Source organism: Erithacus rubecula (assembly GCF_903797595.1).
Source record: "Erithacus rubecula genome assembly, chromosome: 3".
In the NCBI taxonomy this organism is placed as follows: domain Eukaryota; kingdom Metazoa; phylum Chordata; class Aves; order Passeriformes; family Muscicapidae; genus Erithacus; species Erithacus rubecula.
In genome coordinates, this window is record NC_136689.1 from 53,564,484 (window position 1) to 53,589,448 (window position 24,965).

The following is a 24,965-nucleotide window of genomic DNA, read 5'->3' on the forward strand; positions in this document are numbered from 1 at the left end:
AACAGACTAGACAAGAAAAAGAAAATATTGGTCAACTTTCTTATTTCCTTTTTCAAATAGTTTGCCATTTTCCTTTCTAGTGTCAGTGTTGTGAGGAAGCCCACTTATTCTCAGTGGATAGCTGTATCATTTTTAGCTGGCTAGAAAACCCCAACTTGGTTAGCTTTTTAAAGCTGACACTTGCAGAGGCTTGTATGCCTATTGAAGGTTACTCAGTCACCAGCTCAGAATCTGACCATTGCTCATGCACACAGTAATGTGAGTTTTCTGGAGAACAACAACTACTTTGAAGTGGGAAGTACCCACAATGCATTATACTTCACAACCAAAAGCATTGTGCAGATACAGACACACATGCACATGTGCTAATATATAACATATGTATGTACTACAAGCATGTGTATAAATAAAAGTTCACTCTTCTTATTTCATGGACATTGGTATGCAGCATGTTAGACATACAGTACAAGAATGGTGTTTTTCTGACAAGCTCTTTTTTCCACTATTTTTCCAGACATTGCCATGGGATCTATGGACGGTAAGCCTGACATACACAGTAGCATTCCTGTGCCTCTGATTTTGTAACAACTTAAACTCAGATTTACAATTCTTTTACCAAATGCCCAGATAAAAAATTCACAGACCATGAAGAACTCTTTCAATATATGAAGCCACTGGGTATCTTTTAAAACTAACAACAAAAAATAATGTGTTGATTAGCCTAGAAAACCTAAATGTTGTCAGAAATCTAGGCTAAAAGATTCACAATCACTACAGCTAAGTAGTGATTGCTAAGTAGTGTTGCTCTTAATATGCCCAAACTACAGCTATTAGAAGGTAATAATGGATATAAGTCACTTTTAAATACGTGAAGGTGTCCATTAACCCAATGGACAGCCATTTTCTCAAAACTAGGAGTAAAGACATAATTTAGCTTGTGTTTGTGGACAATGCAGTGAACTGGAGTTACTCACAAAAGAAACTGCTGCTCCAGTAAACTGCATGAATCCTTCCTTTTTCTTCCTGGTGCCAAATCAGATAAATTTTCAGGAAGAAAACAATGCATTTTTACAATGCATTTTTATGAGTTTTCTTTTGACTGTATGTAATGGAGTTAGCTGGGTTGACTTGACGTGGAGCCTGGTGTGCTCATGTTTAACCTTCTGTAACTTCAGCCAGAACAGAAATCTCTGAATGCTTGTCATGTATTGAGATTCACAGCACAGTTTTGTGAACATGTTCCATGTGTGATGTGTAATAAATGTTTATCTCCTTATATTGAGTGAAGTTAAATAAAGCTTGAAATAACCAGTCATATATGCAGGCTAGCCAAAATTTCAAGGCTTCAAATATCTGTGAAATTACCCAGAAATGTTGAGAATGTATTGCTCTAAACTTAGATTAGAAGCTTTATCAATGTCTTCTTTTTGTACAGTTTTATTTATAGCTTTTTAATGTTATGTGGGTATTATGTATTATAATTATTTTCATCTTTGCTCAATTTTTTAAAAATACCAGTGTACCTCATAGCTAAACATTTGAAATAAAAATGTTGGTGACATACAGGGGAAAGCAAGAGGTAATCAATACTCAACATAGATGAAGAACTTTTTTTATAATGTAATTCAGAGGTTTAAAACTCACAGGCCTGGAATTAGTCCTGGGTGGAATGGCAGGAAAGGACCCGCTGCTCCTTCCCCACTGTGATTTGGTAACTGCAGCTGGTTAGAGAACTGCTAATTAATGAACTGCTGCTGTATCAAAGTATATCATATTCTTCTTTTCTGTGTTTTGTGTGTATGACTTCGTTCTATACAGACAAGCAGCGAATTGGTGCAGCCGGTAAGCAAACCTCCCCCCAAAATCACAACCATGCTAGAGACTGTTTTAATCACTGTGGTGTAATACATAGTTTTCTGGTTTTGTGTATCACTGCTGCTCTTCTGCATTATAATTTATTGCCTTCAGATGTTGCAAATCACATAGCTTTTCCTAAAATTGCTTAATGTAGTCACTTCATTCTTTAGATTAAAATTGCTCTTGTAAAATTTAAATTTTGTGTTTTCTCATCAAGTCCGCCTTTATCTTTTTCATCTTGTGTTTTTTCTTTGCTTTTCTGTCTGCTTAAAGCCTGATTCTTCAAAAAGTCTTTCCCTGTGTAACCTGATCATGGAGGAAACCCCAAACAGTGGGTCATCAGAAGATACTAACAGATCTCAAACTGATCTAGGTTCACTCAACTGGGGCCTAGATGTTAGCACACCCAGTATCAGCCAGGAGATTCCTGCAGGCAGTTCCTTGCTTTTCCCCAGGGCAGAGCAACGCTCAAGCGAATCCACGGGTACTCTGCCTAGTGTTTGGCCTGCAGTAGGTGAGCAGGAGGATGCTGCACCAGGGTCAGCTTCTCTAAGCGAGAACCAGAGGACTGCACTGGAGGACCAGTTGGATGCCAAAAATGTCGTGTGGGAAGATGTGGTGACCAATCAGCCTTTAGAGAACGTAACCAGTTCTGAGACACCCACCCTGGGAACTGATAGCTTGTTGGATGAACCCCTCCCATGTGATGTGCAAAAGGCAGAGGAAGAGCGTGAGGAAGACGAGTGGGCAGGTGTCGAGCCAAGTGAAAAGGTAGAGACTGGAGCTAACTACAAGGAGGTAGAAGGTACAGAGGAACTGGAAGAGCAAGGCTGTGAAACCGAAGTAAACAGTGAGGCAGAATTTCATAAGGGTTTAGCAAAATCAGACCTTGAAATTTTAGTCAGCACAGAGGTAGAAAATTCACATGACTTTGAAGATAACTATGGGGATACTGGGAGAGCTAGTGGTGCTAACCTAGCAAACTCTACAGAAGAAGAATTCAAACAGGTCAGTGTAACTGAGGAGACAGATAGAGAAATACCATTGTTGAGCACAGGGCTAGAAAGTGGGGACAAAGTAGTGACGTACAACTGTGAGACTATAGAAAGCGTTGGTGCTGATCCTGAGAGAGTCCTTGATATATGGGATGAGGACCATGAAAATAAATTTGAGGAGACCTTAGACCAAACTGACAGTGGTACTGGACAGAGTATGTCCATGGAGTGTATAAACACGAGGGCACATGTTGACCTAGAGATAACTGACCACACAGGAAAACACCCTTCAGATACTGGAAGTGATCTGTGTGATGCTGAATTATTCAGTGCAGAAGAGTCTGGCAAAGGAACTGAAGATAATAGCATCAGCCACCTCCCAAATGGTAGTGCTGGTACTGAAGGTCAAGCTGCTGCTCAAAAACAGTGGGCATTGCTGCCTGAGGCAGCTGATGCTGCTAGCACAAGCTGTGATAACCCTTGCCTAGATAATGCAGATGACCAAGTGGCAGATAGGACAGCAACAGCAGTCACTGAAGTGACTTGCAGTGGTGTTCCTGAAGCCTTGGAAACAGAGCCCTGGCTGGCAAACTGGGATCCCACAGTTACTAATGATTCCTGGGGTTTTCCTAGTCAGTCAGAGAGCCAAGCCAATGGACTGGATAACTGGCCCTTTTTCCCCAAGCAGCAAAACTCAGACGAAGGTAACATGGAGAATGTTTGGTTAGGCATTACTAATAAGTGGTCTACAGAAGACCTAGGAGCTACTGATAACAGCTGGGGGGAAGTAGGTGCAAGCACAAGCCACATAATTCAGGAGACACCAATAAAACAAGGTTTGCCTGGGGATCCAGCAGGCATTAGCAGTCCTGGAGCGAGCAAGGAGATAGCTAGGCCCTTGTCTCTGTTTCAAATGGGAAATTCCAGAAATGCTAGCACCGAGAGCTCAACTAGTCCTAAAGACAATGAGACCAACAACTCAGATTTATCTGAAGATGAAATTGCTAACCGGAGATATGGATTGTTGTACCAGGAAATTGAGGCTGATAAAGAAGAGGTACCTACCCCAGTGTGTAGCCTAGTCTAGACAAAGAGTTCCTTAGGCCATGCATAAGCTTGTTGTTTAAAAACATTCCATTTGTGTGTTTCCTACTGCCCTTCCTAAGTCCATGCTATTCTTTTTTTGAAAAATTGCCATGCAACTCTTCATGGTGTGGTGCCCTTCAGCCCTTCAAGCAGGCTGACAAACATGCATTTCAAAATGGTGAATGAAGCATTGAACTGTGAAGACACATTTTGTCTGGCAGCTTTTGTGTTTTATCTGTAGATCTTTAAATGCACCTGGTCTTTTTTAATTATTGTTTTTTATAAATATTTAAAGTACTCTTCTTTTTCTTTTTGTCATTTTCTTTAAGCCTGCGATGTCTGTTATCAAATAGCATTGTTGTAACATTTCTTGCTGCCTTACCCTTCATTTTTTTTCTCTCTCTTTTTTTTTTCTTTTTTTTTTTTTCCTTTTTTATGTCTGGCCTACATTTTTATTTTGCAAATAAAAATGTTTTGACTCATGTTTGGGTTTAGTAAACAAATGATAATTTGTTTTGATCTTCACTTTTACTTAGGCATCCACCATAGCATTTAATGGATTTGCACAGGTAAGAAATAAGCAGGTTTTGAGATCATTTTTTTCTGTGCTGTTAGGAAGACAGCATTAGAACTGGCTATACAAATTCAGAAAATCTGTTCTACAGACAAGCTGCATAGCAACACCACACTGTCTCAAATCCAAACCTTATCTGTTGTCAGAAATTCTTCTGTGTTGCTAGAAAGATTCTAATACCCTTAGGACTCTTGGCCTGACTGAGTCTAATAGCAAAAAATCTGACTACCTTAGTGGGACAGCTTTTTCCTCCTAAAATGGCTGGTCTAGTTTTTTGTTGTGCTCTTTTGTGGATTATTTTTCTCTCAATCCCAAAATCCTGTAAAGCACATTTTCAGTTTCACCTATTTTCAGTCACTCTGTGTTTAAATATGTTGTGGTGTTTTTTTATGTCCATTTTCAGTTAAAATATATTTTACTCTCAAAGTTTAACCTAAATTATTTATCTGCTGTGGTGCTGTTGGTGAGTTTGTAGTATGAATCACAGAGATACAGCACATAAAGACACCATGTTTATGCTTTCAGATTCCAGGGCTGTGTCAAGATCCCAAATTTCAGGTGGATAACCTGGGGCTTCATTATTTTCCAGCATTTTCTTATACACTGGCTCAACCACAGCACACCCTCTGCACCAAATTTTAAAAGTACCCAAAAAATCTCAGCTTATACAAGAATGGAAATGAGTCTTCCAATGATTAACCATTCTTCTCCAGGACATTTAGTTAGTAAAGGATTCAGATGGAAGGGGCAAAGCACAAGGCTCTAATAATTGAGGCAAAATGTTTATCTGAAGAAAATACGTATTTTCTGTCTCCTCTGTGATAGGAAAATAATTTGGCCCAGCAATATTTTGCAAATTAATTGGTTCTGAATGAGTAAGATGTTGGGAAACACCTCCACTTTTCTTAGTGCAGGTAAAATTTTGTATTTGTAATTACTCTGGTTATTATTCATATAAAAGCCCGTGATCAAGAAGCAAGTAGCTTAGAGCACACTCTCCAGGCACAGCCATGTGTAATCTGCAAAAGGGATCCAGAGTTCCACAACTTATAAGTGCACTTATGATGGTGTGAATCACATGTATTCAGTGCCTTTAGTGAAAAATCTTGGTTTAGAATATAAAATATAAAAAAATATAAAATTGAATATAAAATTGAAAAAATAATGGTTTTAATATTAATAGTACTCAGGTAATCTAAATAAATATAAAAATAATTTTCCTTAAGTTATACTTGCTATTTTAGTCTATGTAAATGTACTTAGTGACTTTACCTGAATAAACCATTAAAAAATCAGGTCTTTGATGGACACCTGCAAATATCCTGTCTCATATATTTACATTGTTGTTTTTCATTTCTCTGTCTAGGATATCTCTGCATTTCCAGTGCAATCAAATGAGAATGTGGAAGAGCCTTTGGTAAGTGGTGGGTTTTTGTTCCTTTAAAAATGTCTCATCAAAAAGTGTACAATTTTTCCTTTGTGCAAAGATATTTTTCACTTTTTTTTTTCCTGTCCTTTAAAATACACCACCTTATGCAATTCTTCCATTTGGAAGAACTGATGGGTGATATCATTGTAGTTGTAAATCCAAACTCACTGAAAGAATCTTTCACAAGGATAGCACAGACCAAAATAAAAGAAACCCGGAATATTGTAAGGTATGTTTATTTTATAAAGGTGTAGTTAAACAGTTTGCTCATTTGTTGCATATAAGAAATTACTAGAATGAGTGCTATGGTCCAGTGTAGAGCAATTGTACATGATGGCTGTTACATATCTCCAAAATTGCTGTGATTTTATCTACTCACCACCATAATAATAGTAGGCACATCCACTTATAAGGAGGGCACAGTCTTCTTGGAAGTGACCATACCTGAGCTGTTTCTTAGCTCCTCTTATAGTCTTTGCTTAGCCTGGAGCAAGGATGAGAGCAACAGCATTGCTAGGTGAGTGCTATAGTTACTTAATAGCAGCAGGGTAATATTTAATGTTATTAATGTTTTTTAATGTGTTCTTGATGGTTACTGTATATTGTGAGAGTATTTTTACCTGTAGCTGCAGTGTGGTCTGAAACTTCTCTGAGGTGTGCTTTTTAACAAGTGGCTTGAACAAACACATCAGTGCAGTCTGCTTTATGTTACTTGTGATTTTAAGTCTGAAAGAATCTTCCACCATTCAACGTCAGGAAACTCATTACTCATCTTACCTGGGATAAATCTACTTTGTGTTTCTCATTTCAGTCCTATTTGTTCTTATGAAATTCTCTAGAGCTGTCATTAAGAAATGACAGAGAAATTTTTGCACAATATGGTATGATACACAAGGAGTGAGAGCTCCTTAATGCTGTGCCAAATTCTGAAGCTCTTGCATAGGCGGATTTCTCTGTAACTCATTAAAAATCAGCCTGTTTAAGGAATATATGCAAAGAATTGGGAGGCTATGGGAGGTTTTTGCCTGAAAAATATCTGGAGGAGAAAGTCTTAGCATCTTAAAGAATTTCATAGAAGCTGTCTTTTCGTCACAGGAGATACCACATCCTAGCTAGCAGCCTGTAACTGCAAAGCAATTGCTTTTGAGTTTCATATTATGTTGAGGAATTTGTTCATGGCAAATTAATCTGTTGGGGTTATTCTGTCTGGTTGATTCAGCCATCTTTATAAATGGAATATGCTGGGTACAGCTTGGAGCTCTCCCCTTGTTTTGCATATATTTGCAGAAAAATGTGTCCATTGGAGATTGTACTTCTGCTGTGAGCTATTTTGCCACAAGACTGAACATGTTGCAGGGCTGGTGATATTTCATAGATCCTCTTGTTGGAAAACAAGCTGAGGCCAGAATTTAAAAGGTTGGAAATCCCAATAGTAGGTTCATAGATGGGTGCCTTGTAGGTGATTAAGGAACCAGGGATGAGTGCTAGAATTCATTGCTAGAATTCAATCAGTCATTTTTTGTGCATATAAAAACTGTTTGAGTCTCACTCTCTGTTCATTGCTTCTTACCCTCACTGGAGGAGGCACTATATTGTCTGAGGACAGAACCAGGGAGGAAGAGGTCATTTTTAAATCTCGTGTTTGAAGACCAGGCTTGGTACACATGGGTGCCAGTTTCAATTTCTGGCCTTACTAGCAGTTTCTGGAGCATTTTGAGCAAACTGAGTGCTTTCCCCCCACTTCTATTGCCTCTCACTGTAACTCAGGAAGCTATGCTTCCTCTCCTTGTAAGAGAGGCATGTAGGACTGGCTCCTTTTACATAGAAAACATTGATGATGAAAATGCCCTTTATAGGCTGTCTTTTACTGGGGACAAAGCCTGGTATGACTGAGCCTGAAGCAACACTGTGCCAGGCACAGTTCCCTTTCTCCCTCTTTCTCCCCAACATCATATGCTCCTCAATAATTTTTCCACTGTCTACTCAAAAATCAATAACAAAGGCTGAGGCTGAAGAAACTCCACCTGGGGAACCTAAGGTTGAGGAAGCCCCTGCTGCTGCTGCTGTGGAAAAGGAGGCTGTCCCTGCTGAGCCAGCAGAGCAGGCTGTGGTGAGTGATCTGTTCTCCATGCCACCTCCCAGGCCTCATCAGAGCCACCTCTTGTTATGGTGAACTGCTTGCTGCATTTCAGCCATCCTCTCCACTGTCACCCTCCATGGCGAGTCCACAGTGCCCAGCTGTGTCACAGCATGCCTCTCCAGCATGTCCTCCTTCCAGCCCTAAAGTGTCATTCCTCTTACATTTGGCATCTTAGACTGAAGTTTGGTCAAGTGGTTGTGGTTTCACAAGTTTGATGCCAGGTGAACTTCAGAAGGGGAAAGAATTGATGTAATTTTTAGATTATATCAGCAATTTTCTCCTTTCATTTCAAGCACTAACACAATGTACATCTTGTATGGTCCTCACTAGAGCACGAATATTCCAGAAAAAAGTTATTTTAATAGGTCTACGAGATTCACAGTTTTAGAAGCCAGTTGTGAGCCAAGGAGATGCCAAACACCAGCTGGGAGACTTCTTACATGTCAGCATTCAGGAAATGAAGAAGAAATTACAGCTCTGCATGAAGAACAAAGCAGGGCATCAGTATCAGGGCAAAATAAGAGGTGGTCTGAGACAGTAGGCATGGGGTTTTCCTGCTGACTAGCGTCCTATTTTATACAGGTATCTCAGTGCATGTTCTTTTTATCCAACTGAAGTTCCTCTCCTACACTGTTGTCAGAAGGTCTTGGTGGTGGATAACCCCTGGAGGAAAACAGTATCTGTTTTTGTAGTCTGATGTCTTTCATGCTTTCCTCAAGACAGTAACATGTTCAAAGACTGTAAAGAGTTGCTGGTACCATATGAAGATTACTGTTGAAAAACTGGATGGATAAAAAGGGCTGTTTTGTGGGTCAGTTCCTCTGCCACAGAAGCTGGTGGAAGATACACAGCTGTGCTCTTTGTCTACTGAGCATAGTTTGGTGCCATAAGTGTTCAGTGTTCTTAGAAGAGAAGCTTAGAAGCTTGCTGAGCTTGGGGGAGACCCTGTTTGTTTTCTGCTGCTAAGCAAGGATGATGATACCCAAATGACCAAAAAATTAGGTGTTTTTCAGTAACACTTGATACACTGCCATATGAGTATCAATATTAAGGTAGTGTAGATGCAAATTAACTCAAGAAAGTGGAAGTACCTGTAGATGGACCTATAAATGTGGCAGCAGACAGCATGGATAGATATCTAGTTATCAGATATTGATCTACTGAGCTCTTGCTAATAGAGGAAGAATAATTTATTGTGTGAGGAAAGGTGGGCAGTGATAAATGGGCTGTTCTGCAGGACTTTAGGGGAAAGGGCAGATAATACCTGTCTCTGTCCAACCTTACCTGTTCTCTGCAGATGCCCAGCAGCGTGGGACCTATGTGTGTTCACAGTGTGTTCCCTAGAACTACATTTAGGCTTAGTTCAGATTATACATGCATGAGCTTTGAGTATTTGTTTCATATTTTAATTCACTTTTGCTTGGTTCCATGGTACACACTGGAGGTAATTTTTTCAGGATCATCCCCTTCTACTAACATAACTTGATGAAGAAAGCTTCACTGTCTGTGTAGACCAGTCTCTCCCCTTCTGTGTGTTTTCAGTTCCTACTGTCAACTCATAGGAAGGCAAAAAATGAAATTACCTATCTGAGAGACATTGTTTTGTCAAACTGTTGAGAAAAATAGCTCATGTAAATGTGGTGGTTTTGAATAAAGAAAGTGGGAGGGAAGGTGGAGAGAGAAGGAATGGGAAATTGGTCATTGGTCTGGAGCTCTTCTCTTCCCATGAGCACATGACAGGGAATAATGTGGAAGAACAGATATTAATGAAGCCAGAAAGGTGGTTTTAATTTGAAAAAAAAAGTGAAAGAAGTTCCCCGTTTTTCCAAAAGGAGGCATTTTTGTCCTGTACTAAAACAAAGCAATGCTCTGAAGCCTGTTGTACATCTAAAGCACTAATTAAACAGTCTCTGTCTGCAGTACCATGCATTTGCTTACTGCCTGGCATGACCTTTTCAGTTGATTCATTTTGCTGCTGAGAACTTCTGGGTCCATGGTCTGTTGTCAGCTGCTCTGGCTGAGTCACAGTAGTGCAGAGCTATTGGGAGAGAGGCAGAGAGAAACAATGCAATAGACTATTTAAGAGCAGTCCAAGAGGAAGAGCATAGGCATTAAATAGAAGTTAAACAGTTTTAATTAGGTTTGTTCTTGGTGTTTTGTTGTTAATTCGAAATGTTGCTGTCTTTACTAATTTGGGAAAAAAAAATGAAGTGTTGATTTTAAAAATGCCTGAAATGGAGTGACTGCATTTAGTTCTGAAAGGTTTTTTATTTCAGGAAGGGTTTTCCAAGACTTGCAAAAGAAGAGTTTTGAAGATTAGGATTAATGACAAGTATGTTCAAAGCTAAGGAAAAGTACACTCATTTGCAAAAGATGAAAACATGTCATTTCCCAGCAGCAGTTCTACATTCATTTACTTTATGAATGACAGTTTTCTTTAAAAGTAGAATTGTAAAATATTAATAGATACTGCTCTAATTTGGAATCTTTTTTGAGTTTAGTTGCTTCCAGTTTTGAGTGACAGCCAGTCCTCCGTTCACTTTTTCTGTGATAAGTTTCCTGTCACATCCCCTTAATCCAGAAAATTTAGGGCATGGATTCCTCATTATAGGAACTTCACAGTGGATTTTCTGGTAGGGTGTTCATTTAAATTATGGAGAGAATGGACCATAGGATACGGTACTACTTGCCTGTCAGGCCATTTTGGATTCAGTTACTTGCTGTTTCACAGTCTGCCCAATCAAGATTGCCAAAATGTCATTAGAAGAGCTTGTCAGAATTGCTGCCTAGGATCTCATCTCATATTTTTGTCTTGGTCCTTCGGATCTCCAGTGCTGTAGAACAAATAAAGTTTTTGTTAGTAGCTCTCAACTGTTGATCCTTTTTGGGGAGGGGTTAAAATGTCAGGTAATTAAAAGGACAAGATGACCATGTGTGCCAACAGAAGAAAAGTTAACCATGGCAAATAGTTATGCATGGAATTCTCCACACAGAAAAATTGTTTTTTTGTTTGTATAGCATCCTCAAAGGCAGCTGTAAATCCAAAGGATAGTCTGAAGGATATAATGAATTAACCAGTGGCTTATTTGTTTTCTGAACAATGCTCCCCCTCTTACCACAACAATTTTTCACATTCAAGCAAAGATGACATGAGAACATCATAATAAAGCAAACGCTTACAAAATGTTGCTATTTCCCTTTCTTCTTTTCCTATATGTGAGACATAGCACTTGGAGATCAGCTTTTCTATTTCTACTGCACTTACTGGTTTGGAGAGATCTTCTCAGTGCTTTGGGTCTGATGCCTGCCTGGACTCTGATGTTCTCCCATTAAAGCTGTCAGACACTCAGTTAAATACAGTGGTTTTCAGAGTAGTATGCAAGCATATGTGGAGCTACCTCCTGATAAGCTCTTTGCAGACACTGAGTGAGTGCAGCAGAGGCCATGGAACAGGCTGCAACCAAGCATATCTAATTAGGGTTCAATCCCACTGTAGGTGCTATTCACAGTGCCCAGATAGTGGGACATGTAGTTTGGGAGAATACAGTGGTTGGATACAGAAGAGCAGGCAGCTGTGTCAGGATTCTGAGCATGAAGCTAAGTGCAGGTGAAAAAGGGGAGCATAAGACCATTAAAAACATATGGCTCTCTTTTAGAGGGGAGAACGGATGTAGAATAGTGTCTTTCTGTTGAACTCTTCAGAAGCAGATTTTTCTTTCTGAAACTAAGGCATTAGTTTCCTAATGCTATTCCAGTCGTCCTTTTTACTAGGGTTTCATGCTCTAAAAATGATACAGGTTATTATGCCTCTCTTCTCAAACTCCATTATCTACAAAATCCCAACTCCCACCTAATCAGAAAAACAAAATGCCACTAAATTGATTAGTACACAATAGTCAAATTAGCTTCAGGAAAGCTCAAGCTTTGAGTAATAAGAGAAGCTTTCCTTACTTTCATCTTTGCAACCAAAATAGTGCTTTTAGTTAATAAGAAACCAGTTCTTATTTAAAAATATGCATATGTGTATATTAAATCATTTTGCAAAGATACCCAAAGCGGAGCTGATGGGATTCTTACCAGAGAGTATTGCCAGGGAAATATTTAGCAAATGGAAAAGGCTGACATGTTCCTGACTTTGAAGTGCAAGGTTATACTAATTTCTGGAGGGAAATTAAAAATACAGCTGCTGGCAGAAATTCAGCACTTTTTAATAATACAAGTAGGGAAGACATCTGTGTACTGACTTGCTGCTGGACATAAAGCTTTTATGGGCAACACTATATCTCTGCTCTGCAAAAAAAAATTTGAAAAGAGATTTTTCTGGGTGGCTCTGTGCATGCCTACTTTACTAGAGTGAAATATTAATATTTTGCTGTTGATATTTGTTTCTTTCTATGTAAGACCCTCTACAGTCTCCTCAAACTTACTGCAAAATTGAAGACCAAATACCAGAGGCCTGGCAACTTAAAAAAGAGAATTTAATAATTTTTTAAAATGTTATGTAACACTGCAGTTTTAACAGGAATAAGGCTGTAAAAGGTTTTTGTGGTAACATTACTGTCAGCAACTGTCCTGTCCTGACATTGGGCGTGTTTGGGGCTTATGACTGACTGAAAGCAATACTAGGTTAGAGTAGGGGAAAAAAAAAAAAAAGGAGTGATATGAAGTTTGCATGTAACTCAGAATTCTTTTATTAAAAAAGAAACATGCAACCTTCAATTTGAAGGGAGGCTTTAAGGAATTTTGGGATGGCAGTTGTGTGTGTGAAGGCAGGTAGCTGGAACCCAAGTATGTGCAGTTTCCTGTCTTCTGACTGCCAAAGCAGACTCTCCAATACACCATGCCCCCAAATATGCTTGCATAACTTCTCTTCACCCTTACAGCTCTGTAGAAAAATCTGACCTAGCTGTGTCAAGATTTATTAGCAACATTAATTTCCATAGCAGGGCTTTGACATGGATTTTGCAAAGTGGAGTGTCTTTAGAAATAGTAATGTCTGCAGAGAGTCAAACCTGAACAGCTAAAAAAACACTTCCAACTATTCCAAACCAAACCTGAACTTTGATTTTGGCTGTTGACCTTTTGTAGAAAAGGGCCTGGTGCTGGTAACAAGTAACAACTACTATTTGGGAGGAGCTTGTTATGGGTCAATGCATTCAATCCTTTCAACACCTAAATGGGTGTCAGGTTTGGAAAACCACTGATGTCTACTTTTTTTAATGTCAGGCACCTGCTGCATGTACCACTGGATATGGACCTGAAGGTGTTTCGGAGGGAAAAAAAAAGAAAAGAAAAAAAAAAACCCACAAACTTTGTGACCCACATCTTTTGAATAGCCCCTTTAAATGAGCTGCAGTCCCACATGAGTGGAAGAAGTATTTTATGATGTTTTCACTGATGCCCTGGTGAATTACAGGAGCAGGTGATAATGGAAACACTTTGAGACACAGGTGGGAGAAATTTGAGCTTGGTGGAAACTGCAAGGTTGCTTACTAAACAGTTCTTCAAAGCTAGTTTGTTACTAGAGTATTGCTAGTAAAAGTAAGTAAAATTGTCCTCAACAGTTCCAGTGTGATATGGATGACATATGTAAAGGGTTTATTTTAGCATATAAATACTTCTATTTCAGATTATATGTGACAGTATCTTTCTGCTTGGTAGTATATACTAGTTCATTTATCCATTCATTTCATTGCATCCCATACATGGCATGATTCCATTAGCTTGATTAATACCAATTTCTCTGCAGCCATTGCCTCAGCATGAGTAAGGTGATGACCATATTTCCTTTTTATACAGGAGAGTGTCGAGGCAGGAGATAAGGAGACAACTGGAGTTGCTGAGAAGGAGAGAGAGGTACATATGAATAGACACAAGTATGGTTGTGCTTCAGTATTTTCAACCATTGCAAACAATTTGCATGTCATCAATAGTCAGGCCATTACAATGCAACTGTGACCTTGCTGTGGTATCTAAGTCTAACACTGCCCAGACATATTTGCACTTGTGGCATATATTCTAACAGATCACCTCTCATTCAATGCTGGATTTATCTTAGAAACTGTTCCAGTAGTATAGAGTGATAAATATTTTGAGGCAGTAAACAAAGCAGCTCCATGGCTAAAAGAGGTATAATGCTATTTCTGTTGACATTTGGAAATAACACCACATGGATTCCCAGTAGCTTTTACAACTTCTATATATTTGTTTGTCTAGCTTTCTGTACATTTCTTTATATAAAAACCTATGATTAATAGTTTCTTTTTCCTAGCACAATATGCCCTGAGCTAAAACAGATACTTGGAAATAATCCTGTTACGTGTTAGTTTGCTAAAGCACAGTCTGGCATCATTAGATACAGTTAAAATCAAATTACAAAGCAAATGGAAAGCTCAGTGACATACTTTAGTCTGTGCATATGTGGAGCTGAGTGATTGCATATTGCTTATATTTCTTTAGGGGTGATAAAGGTACTTACTTTGTGTACTTTATATAATCCTTGTATACTAAAGTGAAACTACGATGTGTTTAAAAGTGCACAAGAGGAATGGCTGCATATTAAACTCTGGGATAGAAGTAGGGGCTGGGAAATAACTCCTAGTTATTAATCACTCAGGATTTGTATCTCAAGCTGCTAGCAACCTGCCTTTTTGTTGTTACTCATTCTGGTGTCATAATATATGCAAAAAATTAATGAACTGTTTTCAGAACATGCTAGTAAGTTCAGCTGTCCAGGCTTAGGTTCATTATCGTGCTGTAAAACAGGTCTGCTAGAGCCAAGGATATATCTGTGGCTGTGGGGCATACCAATGTCACTTGGAAGTGAATTTGGGACTCACTGGTGCTGTATTCCCCATCAGCACTGCCATGTCCACATGGAAGCCAGTGGAATTGAATAGTAAGAAAGTGCAGGGTGGGAGTAGTTGATCAAACCCAGCTTGGTGTGGACACAATGCAAGAGAATGTTGTGTTGTTCATCTAGCATTGCCTTGTCACTCTCAACAAGTCTGGTTCAAGAAGAAATATGCAAGAAATGCCTGACAGTTGTGCTAGCACCAAGGCTAAGTCTTTTAAATCTTCCCGCTTTATTCTAATACTACTTGTTCACTCTCTTATCTGAGAGTGAATTTGCCCATCTTCTATCTGAAACAGCTGTTTAGAACAGTATTACTATGCAGAAGAGCTGCCATAAGAGATTGTAATTTGCTAAACAAATAGTTGACTGTTAATGGAGTGTGATCCCTTTGATACTCTGTAAGTTGCATAAAAAATTCTTCAGTACTGCTTGAGAATTTTCCAAGACCTTGCAACTGATGCATTCCTTATAGCTTGATGATTGGTCTCTCTTGACATTAGCTATCTCATCTGTGATTATAACCAACTGTCACAAAAATTACCCATACCTGTTCTAAATCAGCCATGGGGCAAGAACTTCAGCTCTGGAAGACAAGTGTGTCTGAGGGAGCTCCTCTGGCAGATCCCAGCAGCAGGCTTGGTACCTCTTCTCCTCTTCCTGGGCTCATTATCACTGCTGCTGAATCTGTGCCATGGTGTTGAGCTGGTGTCATTGTTAATGAGAGTACAGCTGTGTGGATCAGCTGCGTCCTGGCTAAAGGAGAATTCACATCTGTGCAGTTAAAACAGTTGACTGGTTCTATCACACCCCTCATTATACTGGGCGATCTTCTCTTTCTCCCCTGTGCACTTAGTGTAATGGGACAGCTGTCCAAATTTCAATAATACTGCTAGAGATAGCTGATTTGGAATACTAGTAGAGTGCCTAATGTTATTAATTACCTGTGTAAAAGAGATTTGTAGGATTGGTTTTCAGTGTGAAGTAAGGTAGTTGAGCTTGCAGTATTTGCAAGGATGTGGTTCAACATAGCTGGATATGAATTCAACCTCCTGCCTTTTTTTTTTCTGTACTAGTCAGATATTTGAGGCTGATAGTGAGGTTCATTCTGTGCTTCCTCAAATGCCTTTTTATAAAAGGTTTTTTAAATTAGCTAGCTTTTAATTGTTTTGCACTCTAAGACACAAGAAAAAATGATTGTGTGATTGTGAGCTGTGGTATACATTTAGTGACTCATGACTGCATGCTGTGAGAGTATCACCATTACACTGTGGCGCATTTGTGAGGCAATTCATGTAAATTAGTATTCTCCTCATTATTAAAATAAAATGGTCTATACAAATCCAAAAGGTAGAAAAGAAGTTGTTGATTTTAATCAGAATAAACCAATTTTGACAGCCTGTTCTTAGAAATTTATGGTGTAAAATCAATCTGATGTGCATTCTATTCCCACTCTTTTTTACTAGCCTCTTCCAGGAGGCTTAACATTCATCATTTATTTGTATATCTTGGATCAAGACTGCTAAAATTGGTCATACTATGAGTGACAGACTTGCATGCCTTGTAAGAAAAAATGTCAACATCTGAACTTATCTGTCGATGTTATTTCCTCTTACAATAGAGCATCCTTCAGCAGCAGTAATTCCAATTTAAATTAAAATTCCCCAGTGATTTCTATGAATCTGTATAATATTTTCTATCTTCACAAATCCCAGGAGGATTTCTTTATCACTTCAATTAATAGCAGCAAATAGGAGTAGTGGTGAATATTTAATGTTGCCAAAAAACAATGCCTGAAGAGTGCCCTTGAACAGTTGCTGAGTTCAGGTGGTGGAGTTAACCTCATCCACAGGGAAAGGATCAAACTGAGGAGACAAAGAGCATCAGGCTGTTCACTGGAGATCAGAGAGATTTCTGCTAACTGTGGCTTGACATTGATACCTCAAAAAGAGTTTTCCTTCAGTGCTTTTTCTTTCTCTTTGAGCCAGCTGTAAGACAAAAATTCAATCTTGAAGTTAATTAGATTAAAATAATGTGTTTATTCATTTACCTTCAACAGTCCAAACCTTAAGATTAATCCATTGTAAGTGTATACTCAATGTGCTATCATAAGCAGTATATAGCAATGCAAGTGTTAGGGGGATGCATAAATTACAAGTGTCTTGGTTTAGCACAGTTTAAAAGGAGAACACTCTGGAATGAGTTTCCTCCCCTTATAGGTTCAACCAATCCCTTACCGCCACTAAGAAACAAGTATGAATAGCTATAAGTGAAAAAACAACAGTTTACTAATAAATTAAACAGCAACAGGCAAAAGCTAACAATAAAGTAAGAACTGCTAGATACAAAATAGCTATATCTTAGGAACCCATGAGAACAAAGAGAGATCCAAAATGCCAGCAAAGACCTTTCCTGAGATAGCACACAAGAGGGGTGACTTTGTGGGAAAGACAAAGGCACAAGATGGCGTCTGGTCCCTTCCAGGAAGGGAGGAGCTCATGGGGCAATTCCAGTGGCAGACCAAGACCCCACAGCCCCTCTGGGGTGAGTGCCCTCCTGGCAGGGCAGGCAGGGCCAGGCAGAGCAGCTGGGCAGGGGCCACTCGTGGCTGGCACAGCCCAGGACAGAGCCAGGGCTGCTCCGCTACGGTCAGCGCGATTCCTCGACCACAGATGGGCACCTGTGGAATTCCTCCCAAGGCAGCTCAATGCCTCTGACTCCAGTCTCCCCAAGACAAGGAAGGAGACAATAAAAATATGAAAAAAAGGGAGAAACCTCTGCTTAAGCAAAGACCAAGCAGCCAGCAAAGCAAAAACCACACAGCTAAAAGGGACAAGCTGCCTGCTAGAGCAGGCACTTTAGTAGTGCCCACCATAGCATCCTGCCCCAGTTTCTCCAGCTGCAGGGTCTTAAAGGGTCAGTAACAATTCAGGGAACAGATAGATAGGGAATACAATAATCTTTTGAGTTTCCCACTGCAACAAGTAACAGTTTCTGCTGGATGAAGGATTAAACATTGATCCAGTGGTAGGCAGTTACTTTTCTATGCACCTTTCAAGAGCTGGAATAAATAATGCATTAACTTCTCAACACAAACTGATCAGAAATTATTCAGTCACAGTGAGACCGAATAGGCTTTTATGTATCTTTTTATACTGACATAATTATAGATCTTTGTGGTTAAATTTTTTCTGATATTTATGCAGATGTAGAATATATTTACTTCTCCTGACATGATTTGTAAGTCGCTCTGTTAGAGAAGAATGTGTAATTAAGATTACAAGATTTTTGAAGCCAGGCAAGGTCTGTGATAGGTGACTAGCTAGAGAAGGCTTGAAACCTCTTCCCAAGAACAGATTCCATTAGCAGCATCCTGTGGACCCCTGGACAGTTTGCAGGCTCCTCCTCCTCGGCAGAAACCAGTGGTAAATTTCTTCCACAATACAGCTGGAAGACAAGGGAAAGAAAACACCTTTGGCAAACAGTTGCTCCTCTCATAACACCTGAGGACTGTGCTAAATGTTGCCTGATATGGTTTCATAAATGTCTCTTTCCCATCTGTTAATCACCTTCTCTAAACAAACTTGTCCCCAGCACTGCTCTTCTCCATAAATGAAGAGGAACAGCAGTCAACTCAAGACCATAGGTCAGCATCACACAGAGAGGTCACAGAGCAGAGGCTGGTCCGTGTTCTCTCAAGCAAGGATCTGTAACTTGTATCCTGAAATGTCCCTCCCTTCTGTTGCCTTTAGGTGGTATCAGAAGACAATGTGGCTGCAGCAGCAGGAGCTGCCACCACTGAGCAGGAGGAAGGTGACAAACCTCAGGGAGAAGAAAAAGAGGGTGATGTGTCTCAGGTAAGTCATGTCAGCGTGTGGGAGAGTGTGCTAGGGGAATCAGGACAGATTCGGCAGCCCGAGAGAGGCAAGGCTACTGCAGCTCTGTGCCCCCAGGTTCAACCAGGAGCAAGGTTGGTGTTCTCTTGGTATGACCCTAGGAAGGTCTCACACAGGGATGGCCCTAGGAAGCTCTCATCCTTTCTTCTAAGTCTTTCCTTTGGGTTGTGCCTGCCTTTGTGCCTCTGTACTCCCCTAGGCTAGTGGAGATGGGACTTGATGGCCCTGTGATGGTGCCTATGATGGCCCTGTGATGGTGCCTATGATGGCTCTGTGAGCAGCATGGACAGCATATTGTTGGGGCTATCCCCCACTGTTTTCTCTGTGTTCTCCTCTGTGGAGATAACATTTATCACATAACATAACAGGGCTTTCTGGAGAAACAGGCAGAGAAACAACTGATTTTTTTCCAATATCATTGGCACCATGTTATATCAATAGCATTACTTGGTTTCCTGTAATTCATGGCAGTCAAGCTATGTATCCGTATCTGGCCTGCTACCTTTTCCTCTGGAACCTCTGAGGAGCTGGCAAACACCTGCTAGAGCAGACCCTGTTGTTGGGCAGCCAGTTACCAACTGATTTCATTGCATATTCTATTTCACCTGTGCTCCAGGATAAGATGATCTGGGAGAGGATCAGTGAACATGGCTTTTTGTTTTTTCTTGTTGGGTGTTCCAACAAGTTTTGTTAAATGCTTTTTTTACTGGGATTCATGATTCATCAGTTGCTACTTAGATTTTTGCCTTCTCTGTTCCCAGTTACATTGTTGTAAATCAGGAGAGATCCCTTATTCAAAGAAATAGGTCGTATTTCCTTCTTCCATCACCTTCTATCACTATTATCCTGATGACTTCAATTTCCAAATAAAATGGTACAGTGACTACTGGAACGACTGGCTTCACTCAAACCTTTGGAAACTAAAGAGCAGAGTGAAGGAAAAAGGTCTAGTAATTTCCAGGAATGCTGAAAATGAAGCCCAAGCTACCTACAGAGAATTTTTATTATTTAGTGCAATAGTGTGTAAAGTAAGTTAACGAGGACTAAGGGGAGCAGTGATAACAAGGTGGGGATTATTCCTTGGCTTTCTTGCATAAATACTGGTTTTTGTCTTAAGAATTAATGGTAGAGAAAAAGAGAAATTCTCACCCCCATATATGCCCTATGCAAAAAGCAAACAAGGAGTGTTTTCCTGCTTGAAATAAAGTACTAAATAGTTTTGCATTTCTTTTCTGAGGGGTGTTTGTTTTTTGGATTTTTTTCCCCCAGGAAAAGGTCAGCAGCATCCCTTCAGTAGTAATAGAGCCAGCATCAAACAACGAGGGGGAGGGAGAAGAACACGAAGTCATCGTGAATGAGTCCAAAGATGCCACAACAGAGCTGGGCACTCAGGTCACTGACACTTCTCTCAGTGAAACTTCCCAAGCTGGAAGTGATCAGAAACCTGCTGAAGAAATCCAGGCTGTGCTTTCTCAGGATCAGCCTGCTCCAGCAGAAGATGCAGCTTTAGCAGTGCCACCTGGTTTTCTCTATAAGGTTTGCTTCCCCATTCTTCTTTTAGATAACCCAAACTTCTGTGGGTGTGTCTTGTCTGCACAGGTAGTATCATGGTTTCTTAAGGGCCACATGTGTTTATCAGCCACATGCACACACAAATACATGCAACTACAACTGTGATATTCTGTTGTTGCTGCAAAAATAAAGTCTGAGAAGATACACTTTGTGCATGCTTGTTGCTGTGCATATCCTTATTTAAGATTCACTGAAGTACAAGAACCCTCGAATCATGCCAAATGACCAATGGAAATTTATATTGAATAAAACTGCACTGGCACATAATTAATCAGGAATATTGTTGATATATGATATATCTGATATGCTAACAATATATTTGATCTCTAAGGTCCCTTGTGAACCCAAACCATTCTGTGATTCTGAGATCATTTTAACAAGGGCTTTTTTTCTGGCCTGAAAATCTGTAGTGGAAGTATTGATTCTATTGAAATCCATGCCTGCAATTGATGATAATGAAGCCAAAATGTCATTCAGTAACTCTAGTAATAATATAAATTCTTAGTGTAATCAAACAGAAAAATTTAATGAGGCATAAGAGAAATTCTTTCCTTGGCTGGCAAAACCCCCAGGGTTTCCTGGTTCACAAGGTTCTTTGAAAACACTTTTTATTTAGAATCTCTGAGCAGCAAAAGAGCTCCTTGAGGATGGATGAACTTTACATGCTTCCTACTATAATTTTCATAGTTCAGACTAATTAGTCCCATAGCACTCTTTAAGTGTGCCATTGTTTTTAGTCGATTCTCATTGCTCAATATTTTCTGCAGACTTTGTGGGTAACAGTAGGGTAAAGGTAAACAGTATCATGCAACTCAAACATGCTGACATAGTTCATCTTTTGTTTTCATTCCACTCTGTGGGGTCAGACATAGAGAAGGAGAAGAATATATGCTTGCAATCTGGTTCTTACTGCCACTTTCTTTCATGACTGCAGAGTTATCGTGGAACTGTCTGTGCTTTGAGAAAATTAGACTAGCTCTCTTTTAAGGAGATAAAACCATTTACTTTTAATGGTCTGTTCACAATGACATGCTGATCTGAATGCTCACCTCTTTGAAAGGCAGATATTTTTGGCATACCCATCTCCTGGTAAGGGGGAGTTCCTTCCAGGGCAGTCATTAAGTAGGGTTCCCATTACTCACCTCTTTCATCACCTGTTGCATTGGGTACTATATGACTGACTCAAATTTTTATAGATGTTCATATGAAGAGTAATACAGCAGTGGCCACAACAAGAAAATGAGAGAATCTAAAGTTCCTGAGAATCTCTCTCAGTTTTATTTGAAAAATCCTGCCACCCCTTTTGCAGATCTCATAATGATAATGGGAAATGGAAGGAAGTTCCTTACGTGGGAGGAGTAACAATGGCAGGCCTTGTCCAAGAGGCAGGACTTGTGGAATATTGCATTATCATCTGTTCTTGAGATCTTGTAGTCTTAGGAAAGGATCTTAAGTTTCTTCTGACAGTCTCAGGAGGGAAAACTATCCTTAAGTTGTCCCTGCTTCTAAGGAAATGCATAAAAAATGGATCTGAATCAGTGCCTTTATTATCAATTTATGCCAGATCAAAGGAAGTGATTCTGTTCTTGTGAGATCCCACCTGCATACAGTTTTGGTGTCTCCAGCATAAGAAGGACATGGAATTGTTGGAGCAAATCCAGAGAAGAGCCACAAGGTTGATAGGAGGACTGGAACAACTCTGCCTCAAACACAGGCTGAGAAAACTGGGGCTGTTCATCCTGAAGAGAAGGTCCCATGCAGACCTCATAGCAAACTTCCAGTATCTGAGAGGGACCTACAAGGAAGCTGGAGAGGGACTCTTCATCAGGAACTGTACTTCCTTGTAGCACAAGGAGTAATGTGTACAAATTGAAAGAAGGAAAATTTGAATTAGATATTAGGAAGAAATCTTTACTGTGAGGGTGGTGAGACACTGAAACAGGTTGCCCAGGGAGGATGTGGATGCCCAAAGCAAGGTTGGATAAGGCCCTAAAAAACCTGGTGTTGAGGAAAGTGTCCCTGCCCATGACAAGGGAGGTTGGAACTAGATGATCTTTAAGATCCATTGCAACCTGGTAGCATTCCACTATTCTATGATAATTTGAATGTGCTTGTCTATAGCCGTATGTTGGTATGAACATGATTTTTTTTTCAGTCCAGATTTAACAGACAATTTTGTTGAGAAAATGTCTTCTATTTAGATGACATTTATATGTGTGGTGTTGTTTTCTTTAGGTTGAAGTTCTACATGATTTTGAGGCAGCTAACAGTGATGAGCTTAATTTAAAACGAGGAGATATTGTGCTAGTGATTCCTTCTGAGACCACAGCTGATCAGGTAAAAATGTAATACTGGATTTTGCTTATGTTTTTCTCTGTCTAAACTCTTTTTCTTACAGATTATACTTAATGGGAATGTGTATTCAAAATTACATTACTGTAAGAAAACACAAAGATTTTACTTATGCCTTTGTATGTAGTTTCATTTGAGACTAAATGGCACAGCTGACTACACCTGAAGTCACAGATACTTATTCTTAGCAGGATCTGACTTCTGCATATTTTTAGGGGTTTTTTTGTGATACATTGTAGTGGATTTTTTACTGTCACACAGGTACACAAAGATTTCATGCAGAGGATGACCTACAAACTCTGTTACATTGTTCTATATCATCTTGTCAACATTCCAGTAGAATGCAACCTAAACGTTCAGAGTTTTTATGTGTGATTTGTAGAAATAATGCAAATTCACCCACAGAGAATACTGAGAAAGCACACGAATTCTGGTGTCCTGTAGCCTAAAGGTATAGAGATGCTGCTTTGTGTTAGGTGCCTTTGATAGAGATAACTTTGCCCCTCAGAAGCCTGAACCTAAATTAAACAACAGTTTAATTTCATTTAAGGCATCTAATTTTTTTCCAGCATTGCATTTCAGGTGACTTTTTAAACAATTGTGTTCCATACATTAAACTGAATTGCAGTGAAGTTGTCCAAGTTTGGGACAAATTTTAGGAAAAAGACCTCCAAAGGGTCCCCTCCCCCCCTTACAATTCCTTCCTTCACCAAGCTCGGAAAGAATTTCTTCAGGGGAAAGTGGAAAAAACTTTTTTATTAACAAAATACAAAAGAAACACTTCCCAGCACAGACCCAGATTGAGATGAACTCGGCAGATCTTCGCCGGGAAGGGCAGCAGAGCTTCTTTGGCAGACTTCCAGAGGTGGTCTCCGAAGTTCAGATCCGTGTCCTCTGGAGCCGGTGCAAATCTTAGGGATGGGGGGGGGGAAGAGGGGCAGTTTAGGCAGCTGGGGGGGGAAAAGCAGCTGAAGCAGCGGAGGGAAGGGGGGCAGGGGGGCAGCCGAAGCAGCAGCAAAAGCAGCAGCAGAAGCAGCAGCGAAAGCAGCGGCAAAAAGCCCCAAAAGCCGAAAAACACCCGGCTAGATAAAACAGCCCGGGGGAGGGGCCGGCAGCTCCATGGTGGGGGGTAGGGAGAGGAGCTAGTCAAAACATAACCCATAACAGAAGTATGTTGATTTTGGCTGCTGCTTTAAAAGAGAGGATTGTACTGTCCACTGTTAGCTCCAGCCACCCCATGGGCACATTAGTGCCTGCAGTATTGGTGAGAAGTTTCCCAGTTGATTGGGGCTTGAGAAGTAGGGGAATGGAATCCTGCCTTATCAGGCAGCAAAGAGCATTGCTCTGAATGAAGAATATCTCTTGAAACAGGCCTAAATACTAATGCCCTAAGCACATATGACTCTTGAGAATTGTTTTGAAATTGTTTTGCAGATTTATGCTGTTCAGAGGTTGGTAATTATCAGTCCTCTCAGCTCTACTTTCTTTTAATTCAATATGAATACTTGACTTTCGTGAGTGGGTTTTTTTTAGTTATTTCAGAACAAAATATTTATACTGCAGCAGGTACATAGCTCTTTTTATTGAAATAAAATCTATTATCCCTCCTCAAATTACTCTGTCTTACCCCACGGGCAGTTCAACTGATTTCGTTGTCAGTTTTTGCAGATTAGGACACAACTCTAAGGATAGCAAAATAGGCTGACTTTAGTCTGTTTTTGCTAGGATATTAAATGTTAAATTCATGATAATGCTTGGTGAATCCATGAAGTGTAATTCTTCTGGTGTGCATTGAAATTCCCATTAGCCTTAATTGAAGTAAATTGTGTGCAGTGATGGAGAAAATAAGCCTTTATGCATTCATGTTTCTGAAACCATTCTTTTAATGTATTTATTGTGTGTTACATTTTTCCCCTTCATGTTTAACATCACCATAAAGTTCAATACTTTTGTCTTTTGCCATGTACTTTGTTGATTTCTGTAGAGACTTACCTTTGTTATTCTTTATTTCCCTTCAAAATTGACCTGTTAAAGCTGTAATTCCAACACAGCTGGTAACATCAACCTCCATTTGAAGCAAACCAGTCCCCCCAGTGGCATTTTCCATTAGACTTGTGTTGAAGTTATTATCCAGTAAAACTGTGCATTCCTTTCTTAAGTCTGTGCTGCCTGTGCTAAACATCTGGAGTTCCTCTATCTCTTAGATATTCC

At 39.8% G+C, this 24,965-nt stretch overlaps 1 protein-coding gene across 8 annotated transcripts in view; it reads left to right on the forward strand.

The window, feature by feature from the left end:
- Positions 1-24,965, forward strand: part of AMPH (amphiphysin) — a 120,904-nt gene that overhangs the window by 93,923 nt on the left and 2,016 nt on the right. The window contains exons 13-22 of one of the 8 annotated variants that reach the window (XM_079301922.1): positions 515-538; positions 1,819-1,842; positions 4,475-4,507; positions 5,038-5,070; positions 5,879-5,929; positions 7,944-8,051; positions 13,881-13,937; positions 18,687-18,791; positions 20,100-20,366; positions 22,638-22,739. In XM_079301922.1, coding sequence (XP_079158048.1) covers positions 515-538; positions 1,819-1,842; positions 4,475-4,507; positions 5,038-5,070; positions 5,879-5,929; positions 7,944-8,051; positions 13,881-13,937; positions 18,687-18,791; positions 20,100-20,366; positions 22,638-22,739 — 804 coding nt within the window. Of the gene's footprint in view, positions 1-514; positions 539-1,818; positions 1,843-2,130; positions 2,629-4,474; positions 4,508-5,037; positions 5,071-5,878; positions 5,930-7,943; positions 8,052-13,880; positions 13,938-18,686; positions 18,792-20,099; positions 20,367-22,637; positions 22,740-24,965 lie in introns of all 8 variants that reach the window. The other 7 variants (XM_079301918.1, XM_079301923.1, XM_079301919.1 and 4 more) reach the window with 7 other exon arrangements.